This window comes from Poecilia formosa, unplaced genomic scaffold, assembly GCF_000485575.1.
Source record: "Poecilia formosa unplaced genomic scaffold, Poecilia_formosa-5.1.2 Scaffold358, whole genome shotgun sequence".
NCBI classification, from domain to species: Eukaryota; Metazoa; Chordata; class Actinopteri; order Cyprinodontiformes; family Poeciliidae; genus Poecilia; species Poecilia formosa.
This window is the reverse complement of record NW_006800297.1, coordinates 459,869-479,577: the sequence shown is the minus strand read 5'-3', so window position 1 is coordinate 479,577 and position 19,709 is coordinate 459,869. Positions and strand designations below refer to the sequence as shown.

The following is a 19,709-nucleotide window of genomic DNA, read 5'->3' as shown; positions in this document are numbered from 1 at the left end:
CGCGAATAGTCGACATCGACTTGACTATTATCATGATGTAGTCGACCTTAAAAATTATGTAGTCGTTCAACCCCTACCTTAACACTCCCTAGTGAACCCCACTTTAGAAAAACACTGCTCTAACATTCTTTCTTTCATAACTGTGGCTTTTAGCAAGTAGAAATAATTTTGGAAATTCTGACTGACCTAAAACAAGAAACATTTGGTCTGATGTAACTTCAGACAGTGAGAAAGAGGTATGTGTCTTTTTATTGAGTGTATTTAAACTTCTGGTTCCAACTTTAACCCTGCACATCAGCCTGTGGTGAAGCAGCATCATTCCACAGGTTTTATTTTTCTTTGGCGGGAGATAAGTATGATGGTCGGAAGCTGGTTAGTGTCCAAAAGATTTGACTCTGGGCTGAAGGGCAACAACAACTCTAAGCATCTAGTATATCTTAAATTAAAATTGTTAATTTAAAATCATTTACTTGGTCTATGCAAATTTAACAACGTTATCATTTCTAATACACTAAAAATGTGTTAAAATTGGAACCTGATGGTTTGGGATTGCGTTAGCCTTGGGCCGGCTCTCTTGTATTTTGTATATTGTGAATGAATATTTTCACAGAAAAGGTAACCAAAATGTGTATATTTCCTCCTTTGTACAACTTGTAGACATGACATTGAACCTTGATATAATAAATAAGAAATCATACAAAACTGTGTTAGGATCTTTCACACTTCACTTCCTCTTCTGCCCAGAAATGATGGCAACTTAAACCACCTTAAATACTATCAAACTACTGTTATCCAGTTATATATATTGACACATTTACATAAACATACAGAGAAACAGGGTAGAAACTGAGCAGGTGAGACTGTACAGTTATTTCATTTTGGTTCCTTATATTTTACAGTACAGAGATGGAAAAACTGAGGTAAAAACAAGAACTTGGAAAAGCTGGTTGGTTGGTTTTTAGAGCATTAAAGTCAGTGTAACCTCCAATTGTGGCTTAAAAACATACTCTTGTTCTGCTGATTTGTTTTTTTAGTTCTGTTCCCTCTCAGTCATCGCTGGGGCCCTTCGTCTCGGAGTTTTTCCCAAAGTCGGGTGGCGACGGCACCATGGGAGGGACGCACTGTGACGGCTCACAGTAGCCATTCCTGCCAGCGGGACCCGGAGGGCCTGGAACGCCGTTGATTCCGGGAACGCCGCGCGGCCCCCGCTCTCCGTCACGGCCGTTCGTGCCGTAAGCCGGTCTTCCGGGTTCACCTGGAAGGTGAGTGAACAAAGATAAGAAGTCCAGTTTTTTTTTTTTTTTTTTCCATTTATGACCATAATACTGTTTAAAAATTGATTTGGCATTTTACTGCGTTTCGTACCGAGTGTAGATCAGGAGTGTTAAATTCATTTTCATTTTGGGCCGTATCGAGATCACAAATATTGTCAAAATGTTTTTGGGTTTCTACTGCTTCTATAAAAAAAATGCCCAAGTGCTTAAAAGAAAACACACAGGCATTTTTTAGGCAGTAAGTTCATGTTTTTTGTTGTCTGGAAAATTAACTGTTTCAAAATCCTTCAGAATGTAAAGTCACAAATCAGTAGGCACTGCCTGTTGCCTAGCAACCCAAGCAAAACCCCAGCCCGTTACCTAGCAACCCAAACTGAATTCCAGGATATTTTGTCAGTTGGTTTTACCTCTGTGTTTGCTGTAAAAGACAAGTAATATTTAATTACTAATATTAATATGCTTAATATTTGTGAAAAAGAACTGGTCCCACTGGCAGATTATTTTAACAAGACATGTTCATGTTCATGTTATAAGTGAAATAATCTGCCAGTGGAACTAGTACTTTTTGATCAGTATTAAGGGTTTTTCACTTAAAATAAGCACCGATATCTTGCTGAAAAGCTACTTTTAAGTTACTTTTATCTTATTTCAAGTGTACTATAATTGCACATCTGTTTGCAGTCATTTTCACATGTAAATGTAAACAATGAGTTGGGTGGGGTGGCCAGCAGCAGCTTATTTGGATCTAAAGTCAGGAAGCCCTAAAACTTCCTCTTGGACAGCAGCTGACATTTTCTGCACAAGCTCATTCTTAGATAATGACAGTTTAGTCTGATCAGTTCTTCCTATGTTCAGCTCCTTTCAGAATGAGCTACTTTAGGGCCTCTTGTCACATACTGGAATGTTTGTCTTAAAATCCAAACCAACAAAATATGGGGTCATCCCAAAATTTAGATTTTTCAAACAACTTACAGTGTCTGTACGCGGCTGGGATTTCCTGTTGTTTATTCCATAATAGCTAAAGCATTGGGGAAATCCTAATCAAAACTATCAAACTATTTTTAAAAAACAGTTCTTATAAAATAATACTTTAATTAAAGACAGTCATGTCAGAGATTATGCTTCACCTGGTAGTCCAGGGACTCCTGGTTCCCCTTTGTGGCCCCTCAGTGTGGGCCCTCTGTCCCCTCTGTCCCCCTGGTCACCTGCAGAAACGACAGCAGTTATCACCATGAGCAGACATCAATAACGTTACCATAGCAACCTAGATTAAAACACTAGCAACAAAATGACTGATTACAATGACGAAACAGACTTTTATTACGAGAAAATGCTTGAAGCAACTTTTTGTTGCTTCAAGCATTTCTTATCTAATTTTAAAACTTATCTAATTTTAAAACTGATTGAGTTTTCAGTTTCTCTTAGAGATTATCCTGATTTAAAAAAAATAAATTCTGGATTGGGTGTCGGTGACAATGTTCCCGATCCATAAGGGCCAGTCTATTCAGTCTAATTCTATGCTTTGTGCTCTGAGCAACATCATGCTTACCTATCACTTATAGCTTATTTTACGTTTTATTTAAAATTCCTAATTGCCCTTTCTGAACCATTTGAATGAAGAATTGTTGCTCTTTCCTTGGTAGTCAATCTATTGTTTATGTCAGTTTCAGGTTTTTTATTATTTATTTTACATAGGCTGTTATACTCCTGATAGCACTGACTGAACAAATTAAAGTTGTTTTTACATGTTTGACCAAGCTTTAGAAGCTATTGGTCTATTTCAATGTGCTATACTGGTGAAAAGTTATCAAATAAATTTGTAATTCAATACATTTATGTTGGTGTTTAAAAAAATGTATTCAATTCAGCGCTGTTTTTCTGTGTTGGATCGGTATTGGTCGACAACAACAGTGTGAAAGAAGTGGATCGGTGCATCCCAGGTTTCTTTGGTTGGTTTTTTCGCTAACCTCTATGTGGCAGTAATATACCAACTAAGAAATCACTGCAACCCTGCACCAGGAGGCTGTAGCATACAATGCCGAAACACAAAATCTTATAAAGTACTGTTGGTCTAGCTTCTAGTGAAATGTCTTTGTCTGGTAATTTTTGGTTGTTCCTCATTCAGCAGAGTTACTCACAGTCCATAGAGCAGCGATACTTCATAATAAAATTACTCAAGTGAAAGTAAAAATATGCCTAAGTAAATTTTTTGTCAAGAAAGTTACTCAAGTAGCCTGAGTAAATGTAACTTGGTTGTTATTAACTATCTCAATAACTATGGACATCCTTAAAGTAAACAGGGGAAGTTACAGATAAGAGATTCTAGTTTGGATTTCACCTTTTGGTCCTTTGCGGCCGATTAGCCCAGGTGGGCCCTTCAAACCGGGGAGTCCTCTCGACCCAGAGTGGCCTGGGAATCCGTTCTCTCCAGGCGAACCCGGTGGGCCAGGTGGACCAGGCGGGCCGGGGAGTCCGGCGATGCCTGACTCAGGCCTGCTCAGGCTGGCCGCTAACTGGGCCAGCTGCTCTGTGACATAGACATGTGAGATATATGGGGTGACTTGATGATGCTAAAGCAACTGAATTCTAAAGCCAGCTAACATGAAGATGACAAACACTTACCTTGCATTACTCTCATGCAGACCTGTTTGATGTGCCTGTCTGTTGGTGGTTTGCCCTGAAAGTATCACAATAAGGCCGACAATCGTATCACAACATAATCATTTTATATCAATCGACATTAATAATTATTGATTCTTTTTTTGTTTTGTTTTAAATATCTGAAATACTGCCAAACTGGTGCGGTGACCTTTCCTGTTTTATGCAGTTTTCACTCCAGTCTGTTGTTTTTTATTTTTAAATAGTTATAAGGCACAGTGTGGAAACCTTAAGCTGCTGCTGTGCCAGTTACTCAGCAGTTTGTTGCTAGGTAACCACAGAATGTGTGAGTTGCTAGGTAACCACAGAACGTGTGAGTTGCTAGGTAACCAAGGAGTGAGTGAGTGACTTGATTCCACCAACCTTTCTTAGCTAGCAGAAAGATGTTGTACGGCTAAAGCTTTTCCTCTGCCTACATCTCCCAGAATGCTGTGCAGTTCTGGGTCGGAGTTCAGTGAATATCCTGTATATTGAATATTCTGTCAGCAGTGTTATCTATTGACATTGGTAATGTGTCTATCGTGTTATATGTTGCTATTGATTGATTGTTCTGCTGTACAGATACATATTTTATTACCCAACTTACACATTTCTTTTAACCTGAGTATGCTTTTTTTTTAGTAATGGTACAGTATTATTTCTCCTGGGTTTGTCCTTGTGGTACAGTCTCCCGTTCCAATTTTTTTGTTTCTGATATATATTTTTTGACCTTTGAATATACATGGTAACATGCTCTTATAGCTTCCTGAAAAGTTACTTGTTAGTTTGTTTTATCTTATTTCAAGCATTCCGAGACGTTTGCAGTAGAAACTAGACAAAAAATAGTTGGTAAGATTTTGTGTTATGTACTGTAAATGAAATAACGCTTTGAAAACTGCTCTTTCTTTTTGACTAAGAAAGAAAGAGCTAAAAAGACTGATCAGTCTAAAAAGACTGATATTAAAATTAGTTTGATGACCTTTAAGGGCGGCAAAAACAAAACTGTTTAAATAACAGCCATTAGATTAGCAGGAAAGGCTTTTTAGTAGCACAGGAGGTGAGAAGGAGAATCTGCTTTACTCCTCTAATTTATATTTTCTCCACAATTACTACCATATATTTTCCTTTGGTTTTATACGGTTTAATTTGGTGGTATTTTCTCACCGCCTTCCCCTGCTCTCCAGGTAGTCCCGGCACCCCGGTGTCTCCCTGCATGCCTCGTGGTCCTGGCTGACCTGACTTGCCCTCTTTGCCCGGCAGCCCGCGGCCGCCTTCAGGTCCTTTGTTTCCTGTTTCTCCTGGTGGACCGAGCTGCAGTCAGCACAAAAGAAGAATTAAGAGACATGAACTGTACTCCTGAAACTACCCATCAAAATCATTTCTAAAGATATATACAAAAAGGACATCTTGTGGTAGCCTGCGATATTTAAAATCTTCCTGTTTCAGTTTCTTGTGGAGTTCCACAAGGCTCAGTTCTTGGGCCTCTCCTTTTTTCATTAACAATGTTCTTTTCATCTTTCTACTGATGACTTGCAGGTTTATTTTACACTGAAACAGTGAAGTTACTCACAGTGGGAAGAGTGAACAGAAATTTTATTCGTACTTCATAATAAAAATAATCAAGTTGAAGTAAAAAGTACAGCGTAGTAAAAATTTATTTCCAAAACGTTACTCAAGTGAATGTAACTGATTAAATGCAACTAGTTACAACAAAACTCTGAAATTTATAAACGTGTCTGAAAATCTAATTGACTTTTTAAAATTTCAAACAATGCCAATATTAAAATGTTGAAAACTATGTGAATAAAAACTAGATAAGCCATAGAAAATACTCAAACAGATGATTACACTGTCAGAAAAGCTTAAGAAAATTTTTAAAAAGCCTTTCTGATATGTTAGGCATCCTCACTGCACTCTTTGCAATTTGCTCACTCATGTTACATAATATAACAGCTGTAAATACACACAGACTTCAGGAAGATACAGAGAGAGAGCTCAGGCCTACGTACCGATCCTTTCTCTCCTGGTTCTCCTTGGTCACCCTGGAATGAAAATGAAGAACATCGATTAATATTTCATGTCTCCAGTGAATGTGGAGGAAGGTTTTTCTAACATACTTTCATTTATATATGATCTTAACAGACCGTTATTGTTTCTCATGACACATTTTGTTAGCTTGTGTCACTCAGTCTGTGTGTCACTCACCAGTTCACCTCTCTCTCCTGGTATTCCTTCAGCACCTGACGGTCCCTGGAGTAAAGACAAAAGGCCGGTTATTAAATCCAGCCGTACCATCTATCATCTGTATGACAGTCTGGATAACAGCAGTGATTATACAAGTTATTATTAAAAATACCTGGTCTCCTTTGGGGCCGGTGAGACCAACAGGACCCTGATGAACAGAAGGGTAAGAATTAAGATTATATAGAGGACACACTAAGATGAGTTTGAATCTCTTCATACTATCAACAAGTCAGATTTGACCACTTAAAAGGACAAGAGACATATTTTTGAAAAATATCTTAATTTGTTCTGTTTGCAATATTAATTATAGATATGTTCACTTATCAACTTAGCCCACAGCTGCTATATTTACAATTCTGTCCATGCACTTTATATGGCCTATATGACCATATTGATATAATAGCAAGTATAACTGCAAAAATGCAAAATCTTACCAAGTATTTTTGGTCTAGTTTTATGGTCAAAATTTGAGTACAAATATCTTAGTAAGCTTGAAATAAGACAAAACTAACTTACAAGCAACTTTTCAGCAAGACATAAGAGCTTATTTTCAGCCAAGTAAGCTTAATGTTGATGAAAAAATTACTAGTTAAACTGGCAGATTATTTCACTTGTAACATGGGAAAAATGTCCTGTTATCTGTGAAATAATCTGGAACTAGTATTTTGTTGTTAATATCAAGTCTTGTCTTTTCCAGCAGCCAACGCTGTGGTAAAACCAGCTGACAAAATGTCCTGGAACTCAGGTTGGGTTTCTAGGTGATGGGCTGGGCTTCTCTGGGGTTGCTAGGTGATGGGCTGGGCTTCTCTGGGGTTGCTAGGTGTTGGGCTGGGCTTCTCTGGGGTTGCTAGGTAACGGGCAGCGCCTGCTGATTTGTGACGTTACATTTGGAAGGTTTTAGAAACGGCCCAGTTTCCAGCTATCAAAAAATGTTAACTTATTGCCAAAAACCAGGTAGGTGATTTTTTTTTAAAGCACTTGGGCTGTTTTTAGAATCAGTAGAGACCCAAATGGAAGCATAAAATCACACAAACTGAATTTCATATAAATAGGTCCCCTTTATGATCTTTCTTATCTGATGAAAGATCCTTGTGAAATTCTTACCCTGTCTCCCTTTAGGCCTCGGAAACCGGCAGGTCCAGGAAGTCCTGGAAAGCCGGGGTCCCCTTTGCTTCCCTGTGAAGCACATAAGCATAAACTGAGACAGAAAACACTGACGCACATTCAGAACCTACACAGAACCGAATGTGTTTAAAGCCTCAGTGTAAACACACAGGAAAAAACCCCAAAAACATTCAGGCTTCAGGTCATGTGCACAGGCGGCCGCGCCACCAGCCGCCCGGCCAGCATGCCTCGCTCCGGGTGGGTAAGGCTGGGTTTGGGTATGTGGGCATTCCTGGAGAACAGAGATTTCATTGAGGGCCTCTCAGTTTCTTTTCCTGTCCTGAATCCCCTCTGAACTGCAGGGAAAAAAGCAACAAATGGCCTTTCATGCCGACCCATGGATGGATTACAGACTTAACTGCAAAAACACAAAACACACACAAAGGGTGTCTGAGCAAGACCCAGAGCTTAACTTTGCAAGGTATTCTTATGTTGGATAATACAACCAGAACAAGAGACCATGCATGTTTTCCCCTGACTGAAGGCTTAAGAGCTCTGATCAGGAGGTATGAAGCTTTAATGAGGTTCCAACAGTCTTTCTGACTTTTGGCATTTTTAAAACCTAGTCTCAGTTGATTTTATCTGCATATTTTCAACAAGCCACATTGGGATCTTGTTGCTTTTCTGTCAGAATTAGCTCTGTTGCTGTCAGGATTCCAGGTTGTTTTGGTTTGTTGTTTTCTCTTTGGTCACCATTTTGTTATCTATGCTCATTCTTAGTTCACATTCGTTTTCTGTTGCTGTCCTGTTGGTAATTGGATCACTCTTTCCTTAGATGTTTATTTACATATGTTTAGATTTTGATGTGTTGGTCCATGTGCTTATGGCTGTTCAAAGTGAGGTTCAGGGGCCATTTGTGGTCCCTGGGATGATTTTGTGCGGCCCTCGACTACAATTTAAGTATAATTTAAATAAATTGGGACAAAACTACGGCTTGTAAATTAAATTCTACTCACAAAAATGTTAGCTGTGACACAAAGTGACAATCTTTTCCAAGCTTTCTGGATTTCTTCTGTTTTTATGGTAAATGGAACCACATCTTCTGATTGACTTATCTCTAAATTACAAGTGACTGCACTCAAATCTGCTTTTAATTTCCGTTTTTCCTCGTCTACCTCTACCTGCTCCCTTCTCCAGCTGCTTCTACTCACCTGTGATCAGCTCTTCTGGTTCTCATGTCATTCTCCACTGTGTGTATACGTTGTTCTCCACTGGTTCCTCCATCTTTTTCAGTGTTTCTCTGCCTGTTCTTTAATTCAGCTCTTTGCCCAATGTTTAAGTTCTTTGTTTATTTAATTTTTTTATTACACTCTGAATGTGGGTCCTACCTTAAACCAAACATGACAGTTGGGGAGGCCATGGTTTAACCTTGATAATGTATTTCTGCCATCAGGAGTTCAATAAGGCTTTGCAATATTAACATGGCTGGAGAATTCAATGTTGGGTTTTATGTTATTAATGAAATAATTTTCTACTTCAGTTTTTCCATTGCATCACTTCTGTTTATTCTCATCTGTTTCAGAACAAACATAAATATTTAGATTCCAGTGAAATATGTTTCCAGTACGTTACTGTTAAAAGGAGAAAAGCCGAAATTATTAATATGATCATCCTTGAACTGACTGTCACTGCAATTTGGAGTTCCTCAGGGTTTTGGACTAAGACCACTTCCTTTTTGAGGGAGGTAGAACTGCTCTGGCCACATCTCCCATTTTTTTCTGTCTCCAAACTTCTAAAAATAACTTCACAAATATCATGGTTTACTCATAAGCAACTCTTTAGATTTACACAGTAATGAGATCTGATTTATTCAGACTAGACAAAAGTGAGGAATCAACATTTCTTCCCGTTTCTTCTCGATGGGGCCATCACAAACCTTTCTTCATGTTAATACAGGACAGGATGAATGTCTTAGAAATGAATTATTGCCAATATTTCACATCCACTCCACTTGAAATGTACCTCTGAGCAGTGACGTGCGGTGAGGTTCATAGCTGGTGAGGCACCGACTTAATTATAATCGGATTTACAAATCTAGACCCCTGCATGTTATTGTTTACATAAGGAAATTTCGCGCATGCGTACAATGCTGAAGGGCAAAAAGACTATTCTTTAACATGTGATGCTCAGCCGTGCCGCCGCTGCAGAATAATTCCGTTTTCTCAATCAAACTTAGACATGTAGATATTATTAATTTCGTGCTGTGCTTAACAGCAAAGGGAGAAACCGTTAAAGTACAACTCAAAACCACGTCTTTCTCGCTCTCTGTATCAGCGTAGCTACTGTATGGCTAGCTCGTTGTTACTGTTTCTTACTCTGCAGTTGTGGTCTGGGTTCATGAGCGCCCCCAACGATGAGGCACGAGAACTGCCTGCCTCACCTGGAATCTGTTCTCTGCCGTTTCTGATCGCTCCTCAGCACATGAAACACGTTAGTGACAATAAAAACACATCACATTAAATACATAAACTAAATTATGGAAAATCAGTTCATACATTAAATGTTTTTAACCATTTTATTGCCGGCGTACAGACAGGAGGAGAATGCTACCCTAACCCTAACCGGTGCAGTTAGCGAGAGGTTGCGCAATCCCAGGTGAGGCTCAGCTCACTGCTGCTTCGCTTCCAAGCATTTGAATGGGAAAATGCGAAAATTCAGTGATTTTGAAGAAAAAAGATCATCAGATTTGGTTAAATTAAATGAAAAATAGGTACTTTATAGTACAAACCACAGGGTGAAAATATCTTTATAAATGATTTTATTGTTATATATTATTATTTTTCCTTGATGACCGTTGAGGCTATGCCTCACCTTCCTCCCCTCACCACATGTCACTTCCTCTGAGGAAATTTCATTTAATATTTTTCCCTTGAAATAAGCCACCTGTCAGGTCTTACCCTGCCTCCTGGTAATCCTGGCGGTCCATCAGGTCCTCTCTCCCCACGTTCACCCTAAAACGGGACAGAATATTAAACTGTCTCTAGTTTGTCTAACAAATTAGTAAAAATAATCAGCAGTAGGAGTGAAAAGGTTGTTGCAGTGCATCTGCTAAGCACTCTGAATGTTTTCAGTTGATTAACCAGATTTCCTATCAGTGGTTTGGCACCAAGTTATCAGAACAAACTGGAATCAAGGGTGAAGAAAATAAACTTCATGTTTTAGGAAGAACTTTAAATATGAAGCCGACATGTAAAACTCACAGGTCCTCCTCTGGGTCCCACAGGTCCCACTTCCCCCTGGTCTCCTCGCTCCCCCTGGAAGTAAATATGACCACTAATGAGATAATCATTTAAACTTCAGGTGACATTTATTTCAGTTAAATAGTTTAAAATCACTGTCTTTTGAATAACTCAAGAGAATATTTACCTCTACGTCTCAGAATGGTTGCTTTTGCATTTTGGACTTTAATTTAATTTAATTTAATTTATTTATTTGGGAGAGACTATGCACATTAAATTACATTTATGTAAAGGCACCAGAATTAGCCAAAAAGCTACTTTTCATTTGTTGTCCCTGGACAATAAGTCATTTGTCTTGATGAAAATAAACAAAGATTATACAAAACAAAGTCAAAATGACTTTCACTGCAAAAACACAAACTCTCACTAGTATTTTTGGTCTAGTTTATTGTGAAAATAGTACATTTGAACTTTTCAGTTACTTGTAGCTTTAAAACTTATAAGTAAGTTTTCAGCAAGATATAGAAGCTTGTTTTAAGTAAAAAAAATTCTTAACATTGATGAAAATTTACTGGTTTGACTGGCAGATTATTTCATTTATAACACAGGAAAAATGTCTAATTAAATAATCTGCCAGTTGAACTAGCACTTTTTCATCAATATTAAGGAGTTATTGACTTAAAACAAGCTCCTGTTTCTTGCTGAAAAGTTATTTGTAAGTTAGTTTTGTCTTATTTCAAGTGTATTAAGATATTCACACTAGAAACTAGACCAAAATTATTTGGTAAGATTTTGTGTTTTTGCAGTGTATATACACAAATTCAGTCAATAAATACAATAAAGGTCTGATTTTGCTTAAACTTACTTGCTTCCCTGGAGATCCCATCAGTCCCACAACTCCTGGGCCTCCCGTGTTACCCTTGTTGGAAAAAAGGAGTAACTTTTACTTCTCTCAACCTGTCTACATTTAGTGAGTTTATAAAGTTTTTCTACCATAATAACTGCTACAGTTTTGATCATACCTTTGTGCCGCTTTGTCCTTTCTGGCCGTATGTACCTGGTAAACCCTAAATGAACAAAATGATGTTCAACAACATTAAAGTGTGAGAATAAAAAAGATAAAAATGGTAATAAAAAAAAAATCACTCACAGGAAGCCCCTGCGTGCCCGCGTCACCCGGAGCGCCACTTTTCCCTGGAAGACCCTGAAAATAAAACAACGGAAAGGCAGAGCGGATCATGACATGTTTTAATGACTAATTAGTAAACACATTTATTCATGCACTTTAACAACACTAAATATTACAAAGGATTTTTGGACTAGTTTCTAATGCTGATATTAATACACTCTAAGTAAGACAAAATGAACTTACAAGTAACGTTTCAGCAAGATATAGGAGCTTGTTTTCAGTCAATAATTCCTTAATATTAATGAGAAAGATCTAGTTCTACTGGCAGATTATTTCACTTATAACAGGAAAAATGTCTTGTGCAAGTTAAATAATCTCCCAATGGAATTAGTACTTTTGCATTAATATCAAGAAATTATTGACTTAAATCAAACTGCTATATCTTGCTGGAAAGAATTAGAAACTACACAAAATTTACTTACCAAGATTTTGTGTTTTTGAAGTGTGTGTGATTTTAATTGCGTTTTTTATTTAATGGAAACACTGAAATTGTGAAATTATGTTGTGTTTTTTTTTTGGGGGTATTAAGGGAATAGACAAAGTTTTGCATACATTTTTAATGGAAACCAGGTACTGATAAACAGGTTAAAAGGAACTAAACTGTGCTTACAAAAACCTAAACTAGTGAATAAAGTGTTTTATTTTTAACTGTGGTTTAGTATAATTTCACATGTACAGCATCAATAACGACATTACCCTTGAGCCAGGCAGTCCAGGTATTCCCTCACGGCCATCTGGACCCGGAAGGCCCTGCCAACAAGACAGGAAGCCATGAGAAATCCTGATACATAATTATATATTAAAACCATCAATATTAAAAAACTATGTATGATTCATACATGAAATAAACGACCATGAACAGGACTGATTGTTGATTAGATTCTTCAGAACTGAGTGTAACTTTTGATTCAGATTATTTTCTGTGACATCTTTACCATTGTTTTGATGTGTCAAGCTCAAGGCTCGGGGGCCAAATCCGGCCCGCCATAAGTTTTTCTGTGGCCCTCAGGACTCTAGATAGACACATAAATACAGCCTTCGAGGAAACAATATTATTTTATTAATCAAATTAAAGCAGTGTTTATCTCTATGCTGCCAAATTACATTAATGTGAAAAGATGTCAATATTATTTAACTTTTAAGAAGTACTAATTGAATGCAGAGACACCTATTTATTTATACTTTAACAGTTTGATAAGGAGTTTTTCAATATATTTTGCCACAACAATCATGATGCTGATGTGGCTTGAAATTAAATTAAGTTTGACATCCCAACATTAGAGCTTACAGCTAAAACCAGATCTTTACAAACACTGAATATAAAGACTTTTTTTTTTTCCTTTTTTGCGTTTAATCAGGCAAACCTTTCTTGTTTTAGCTTTGTTAGAATTGAAATAAAATAAAATAATTTATATTTGCTAAGAAGAACTTGGCCAACATTTTTTAGATATTTTTTTTTGTAACTTTCCTCAAATTTCTCAAATGTTTACATACATTTGGTGTCTATCAAGGATAATTGTCTTTTAAAATGTATGACAATTTGATACTTTTTATTTAAGTTTGATATCTCATCAAACTTAAATATTTTGGTGTGTTTGTGGTGAAACAACAGTCAGGCTATAATAATCAATAATTAGTGGATTGGAAAGAACCGAGGATGTGCACCTTGACAAGAATAAAGTTTTGCATTTCTGGCTTAAATACGATGAAGTGAGACTTACAGGTTCTCCTTTTGGCCCTGGTACCCCCCTGATTCCTTGTGGGCCCCGATCCCCCTAAAAAAACACAAATAAGAAGCACTGACAAAAAAAAACTGGTGCAAATGTTTGGTTTTTGTTTTAAAAGCACAATTTGAGTTATTATCTGTGAGAAAATAATTAAAATAATCTCAATTTCACCTCAATTATAATACAAGCAAAGAGAGAATCAGGGTGTTTATGGAGGAAACAGAAAATGAAGAAAGTGTGAAAGTACTTATCTCAGATGAGAAACCATAAAAAGTTCCTGCTTTTTAATATTCTCTGTACTCTTTTAATTGCCTTACCTGCGCTCCTATTTGTCCACTCTCCCCTATTGCTCCTCGTTGACCTGGATCCCCCTGAAAAGTGAAAACATTCATCAGTAACATTGATTGATTAATTAATTAATCTCTGCAGTCAATTGGATGTCCACCCACTGGTGCTCCCTGAATTCCCCTCGGACCGACATCACCGGGTTTTCCACGAGGTCCCTGTTCAGATGGAGAGTAGAAACAGCTAAAGGTTAATTCAACATGCTTTATTCCCTCTATTTATTAGTACTTATGTCATATGTTGTTGGAGTACATCTACTTAAAATGCACAGAAAAACTTGTTTTATACTGGAAAAAAATTGGATCTCCCCATCAAAGATCTAACATGGGGCAGGATAACAAATCAGTAACAATATCTATTATGATTGATATGAATAGAAAACCTGTAGAATGTAGAATATTCAATAATTCCACTGAATCCCAATCCAGAACCGCCCAGCATTCTGGGGGATGTAGTCAGAGGAAAGACTTTAGCTGCTCAACATCTCACAGCCAGCTAAGCAAAGTTGGTGGAATCAACTGGCTCACTCGCTTTTTGGTTGCCTAGCAACTCATTAGTTCTTTGGTTGCCTAGCAACAACCTGCTGAGTAACTGGCGCAGCAGCAGTTTAAGGTTTCGCTCCCATGCCTCATAACTGCTTAAAAATAAAAAAAACAGTGACGTTGAGTGAAAGGAGAAAATGTGGATAAAACAGCAAAGGTTACATTTGGCAGTATTTCAAATATTTAAAACATACAAAGAAAAACTTAATAAGTAATTATCAATATCTGCTATTATCAATATCTGATATTGATATTCTGTGATATGTTTTTCAGCCCTAATCTAACATGATTTTACTTTTCCCCAAACACAATAAGAGTTTACTTTTTGGCATCTTGATTATTGTTAGAGAAATAATATATCTATAATACGTTTCTACCCTAATTAAGCAGCAAGAATTAGGAAATGTAAAAAAGACAAACCATAATAAATGTTTAAAAACTTTTCATAATAGTATGACATATCTTGGAAAATTCTATTGAAAGATAACAACAAAAAATATGGAAATGGCTCCAAGAAAAAAGTCGTGTTTCAAAAAGAAAGTAGTAAATCCTAGAGGAGATTGTGTTCTGGTCTAAAACCAAACTACCAATCAACTTCAAAAATGTCCCTGTACATGACCAGGAGGACAGCCTATTCACAGTGAAACATGGTAGTGGCAGTATCATACTTTGGGGTTAGTTTTCTTAAGTTGGAACTGGGAGTTTCTCGTCAAATTGACTGAAAAAAAATCAAACAATTCCAGATACTAGCCAGTTTTAAACCACAAAATGAAAAGTTATTTAGTTTTTCAGCATCAAGTAAGAATCCAAATTATACATTCTGGCCTTTTGCAAAAGTTTAGTAAAAGGCCAGAATTTAGAGTGATTTTTTTCTCTAACAGAAAATAAATTTAGCCAGATCAAAGTTTGTGTCAGACTGATAGACTACAACCAACAAAAACCATGTTGTTCAACAACATTTTAGTTTAAAGATGTGCAGACTCGTGACGCCAGATTATTGCAGTTTTTATTTATTTTTTCACATTATTAACCTTTTTTCTTTTTACATAACAGAAAACAATATTTTAACAGAGATTGTAAATCTTTGGAAACACTTTATTATTGACTGGGTTGAAGCAACAAATTGGCAGTGATTTACAAAACGTTTTAAGGTGTTTAGCCATGATGAGTGAACAGTAGATTCAAACCCCGTTTTTCTTACCCGGTCTCCTTTGGGGCCCGTTATTCCTGGAAGGCCTCTTGCTCCACCCGGGCCCTAAAATTACTCAGCAGACAGAGAGGAGTTAGTATGCTGGATTAAAATCATTTCTCTGAGAATAAACATCATCAGTTTAGACATGAGTGGCCATTTTGGAAACAAAAATGAAATATTTTACTGGCAGTCCTTGAGCTCCAACTTCACCAGGCGGTCCTTGATCGCCCTCCTCTCCCTGTTGATTATCGCAGTTATATAAATGTTTTAATTTTACAGTGTAATCTCTGTTTTTTTTTTTTAATCTGTTATAATCTGTGGCATGACATCACCTTGTGTCCTTGTCTTCCGGGCTCACCTGATTCGCCCTTAGCCCCTTTGTGGCCCTGAGGAGTAAAAGTTCAAGTTAAAATCAAGTCAAAAACGAAAACTGAAACTGATCTGTAGCCAATCTTTAAAAGTGAACTCACTTTCATCCCTGGGAGTCCAGAATATCCATTCAGTCCTGCTGGGCAGGCAGTGGGACACTGAAAAATACAACAATTAGTTATTTATTTCAGTCAATTTTAACCTTTCCATACACAGGTAAAACAGAAAACACACAATACTAAAGAAAAAACTAATAAAAAAAACTAATAGAGAATTAGAGGTAACGCTTTATTTGAAGAGGTGTGCATAAAACTGAAGTAATGACAGTCATGAACATGAATGAGTCTTCATGAATGTTTACGACATTCATAAAGTGTCATTCTGTAAATAGTGACACTTTTAATGCAAGTTTTAATGCAACTTTACTTTAAACAGGGCAAAAACACAAAATCTTACCAAGTATTTTGGTCCAGTTTCTAATGCAAATATTTAGTACATTTAAAATAAGACAAAACTAACTTATGAGTAACTTTTCAGCAAGACATAGGAGCTAGTTTTAAGTAAATAATTCCTTAACATTGATGAAAACTTAGTAAAAGATTATTTCTCTTATAACATGGAAAACATGTCTTGCTATAAGTGAAATAATCTGCTAGTGGAACTAGAACTTTTTCATCAATATTAAGGAATTATTGACATAAAACAAGCTCTTATAACTTTCTGAAAAGTTACTTGTAAGTTAGTTTTGTCTCATTTTAAGTGCACTAATGTAATTGCACTAGAAACTAGACAAAATTACTTGGTAAGATTTTGTGTTTTTGCAGTGTATGCACATCCCTTCAGATAAAGTGTCACTGAATTAGAATTCAAAATGAACCTAAATAAGACACAGCTGGCATTTCAGAAATGTAATAGATTTTTAAAAACGGATATGAAAATGAATAAATGCAACATATTAGCTGTTTTTACTGGTTGTGTTGGAATAGAGCCACTTTTTTAACTGAATCTGTAAAAATGTTTGTGTTGAGGTCATGACCCTGATCTACACTTAGATCCTCAAATTAATTTCCTCTGCAGGGAGTGAGTTACTTTAACAGTAAATAACCAGAATTATTCTTTTACCAATCACTTTGAAACATCCACAGTTTTCCTGCGTAAGTCGATGATAAAGGTCTCGTATCCTCCTGTTCATTTGTTAGATTAATCACGTTTTGATGTTATTTTACTTCTAAATGGACATAAAACAAATCCACTTACCAGCTCCTCACCCTGGTAAACAGCTGGAGGTCCCTAAAAGATGCAAAAAATGAAATTAGATTATGGTTGTGGGAGAATATTCTGCTTCAAACATCTGGTAGGGATGTACAGCGTTTTTTAGTTATTTAGTTTGGAAAGTTCAACATTTAACTTCATTTCTATAAAAATGATGTGACTGAAACATTTTTAAATTGATAGTTTACTTCTGGTTTGTAACCCAGGAGGACAAGTAGGTTGGTCAGGGATGTAGGGCCAGGGGTTAGGGTTAATCACTAATAATGAAAGTTAATCACCCTAATAATCACTTATTGATAACCTCAAAACAAACAGTAAGCCTAACAAATAAAAATATAAAACTAACAGATTGAAAGTTCCTTTCTTTGTGTGGGGAACGTTTGCGTGTTTTTTGGTGCTGAATCCTGAAATGCTAGTGGAGCTGTTGTCTGTCGGTTGCTATGGTAACCGGTCTGTGTGTAGCGTAGCCGACACAGAGGGCAAGAAAACGGAAGAATGAGTGGTTTTCAGTTATTCTTCAACTGTTTTTCAGCGTTATTTTTTCCCTTTTCTGTTGTGCATTGCACTAAACTAATAAAATCTACGTGTCCTGGTTTTATTTTGTTAAAGAAACTGCTCCACGCGGCAGCACCGCGTTGTTTCCAGATGTAAACGACAACATGCAACGTGTGTATAAAGTGAACCAGACGGATGTAGACGGATGTTTACCCGAGGACCAATAGGACCAGGCAGACCAACGGCACCTCTCCTCCCTTTTGCTCCCTGAAACACATAAAGAAGTTTTCATCAGTCATCTTCTTATTTCCTTAAAAAAAGAAGTATTTTCTTATGAAAAAAGCAAGTTTCCATTTCAGTTGATTAAGTTTCTACCAGGTGTTGTTTACTCACAGGCGGTCCTACTTTTCCCAGTTCACCTGGTAGCCCATCCGTGCCAGGAATACCCTGTAACAGAACCAGCAGAAACTGTAATGAATGCTGCAAAATGGTACCAAGCATCAGATTTTTAATGTTTGCTACATAAAAAACTATAATAAATTACAATTTCCAGAGTCAGACAAAAACTGAAACAGTTCAATCTGATTTTACTTTGATGTGGATATTTTTGTATTATTCACGTAATTTGTGTTTGATAGACAAAATAAAATAAGTTTCCTTTTAAACTGTGACTTTATTTTCTTTTTTTTTCTATTTTCATAGAATGAAGAGCTTTGCTTTACAATAACAAAGCATAATAATGGAACGTGTCTGTAACTTCTTTACTCACATCAGTCCCATCAAGTCCTACTCCCTGTGGATGACAAATCAGAGATTATGATGTTAATCTGGAATAACCCAGCAGATGCAATCAGACAAAGGCAAACTGGTGCAGTAATAATCTCTGCAGCAACGCTACAGTTTACTGCAAGGTTAGGTGGAACAATTAGGAGATTATAATAATCTATGATATTATCTCTTTGTAACAGAAATGCTGAAAATGTTTACTTACCGGTTCTCCAGCAGGTCCCCGAGCTCCAGGTTCCCCCTAAACCCAAACAAGAACAGAAACTTTGTCTGTCTTTGTTATTTTCAGATCCACAGAAACCTAGAAATCAGTGGGGGGCCATCCCATCTTTACAGACATAGCTGATGAAAACACTCTGTGTGAAAATCCTCTGGAAAGTTCTTATTAATGCTGTAAATATGACAAACTTACTTTTGAGCCTTTTGGGCCCAAAGGGCCTGGATCCCCCGGGGGTCCCACAGGTCCCTGCAGACGACACACATTTCATTAAAATCCTATCGGTGTAGCAAGCGAGCGAGCTAACTAGCTAGCTTTAAACCAAGCTAGCAGGCAAACTAGCTAGCTCGCTCCAACTGAAGGTCTAATGCATCTATATTTGTACAATTTCCAGATGCTTGACAGTGACACATCCACTCATATTGTTATATAAAGGTGTAAATAAGCCTGTGAATAAATGAAAATGCTTTGTGACGCTGGTGAAAGAGCTAAAACTCCAAATGCACCATGATTAGCCACTCAGGGTCAGAGACATTAAAACGGGTCATGTGGTCTGATGAAGATAAAAATAAAGTATATGGCTGTGAAGCACATCGTTATATTTGAAGTACAACACCATCATAACAGTGAAGTATGAGAATGTGTGGCAGCATCATGCTGTGGGGACAAAAGTGGATTATGTGGAAATACTGATCACACCCTATTATAGCTGTCAGGAAGAATGGGCCAACAGGTCAGCAAAATGTCTGACCCAACTCATACAGTTTAAAAGGTGATTCTACCAAACAGCATATACTAAATTTAACTCAAATAAATCTACAAAACTACAAAAATATTAGGTAAAATAAATGTATCAGACTACCTCATCCTTCAGTTAAACTTTTTCCTTTGAATTATGATTTGAGGAAAATCTGGTGTCTTTTTTTTTTACCCTTCACTGCAAAAACAGAAAATCTTCTAAAGTATTTTTGGTCTAGTTTCTAGTGCAAATATCTTAGTACACTTGAAATACGACAAAACTGACTTACAAGTAACTTTACAGCAGTATGTAGGAGCTTGTTTTAAGTAAATAATTTT

At 36.9% G+C, this 19,709-nt stretch overlaps 1 protein-coding gene across 1 annotated transcript; it reads right to left on the bottom strand.

The window, feature by feature from the left end:
• Window positions 1-611: 611 nt before the first annotated feature.
• On the bottom strand, window positions 612-19,053 carry col9a1a (collagen, type IX, alpha 1a). Its single transcript, XM_016662072.1, has 29 exons — window positions 19,018-19,053; window positions 18,828-18,881; window positions 18,621-18,656; window positions 18,399-18,422; window positions 18,023-18,076; window positions 17,843-17,896; window positions 17,120-17,152; window positions 15,964-16,020; window positions 15,826-15,879; window positions 15,678-15,731; window positions 15,503-15,556; window positions 13,864-13,917; window positions 13,732-13,785; window positions 13,409-13,462; window positions 12,384-12,437; window positions 11,649-11,702; window positions 11,521-11,565; window positions 11,364-11,417; window positions 10,520-10,573; window positions 10,217-10,270; window positions 7,260-7,331; window positions 6,268-6,303; window positions 6,117-6,161; window positions 5,921-5,953; window positions 5,076-5,222; window positions 3,897-3,951; window positions 3,613-3,801; window positions 2,402-2,479; window positions 612-1,255 (listed from the first exon to the last, which is right to left on the bottom strand). The coding sequence occupies exons 1-29, from the start codon at window positions 19,051-19,053 to the stop codon at window positions 1,047-1,049; spliced, it is 1,851 nt and encodes a 616-aa protein (XP_016517558.1). The 3' UTR covers window positions 612-1,046.
• Window positions 19,054-19,709: the final 656 nt, after the last annotated feature.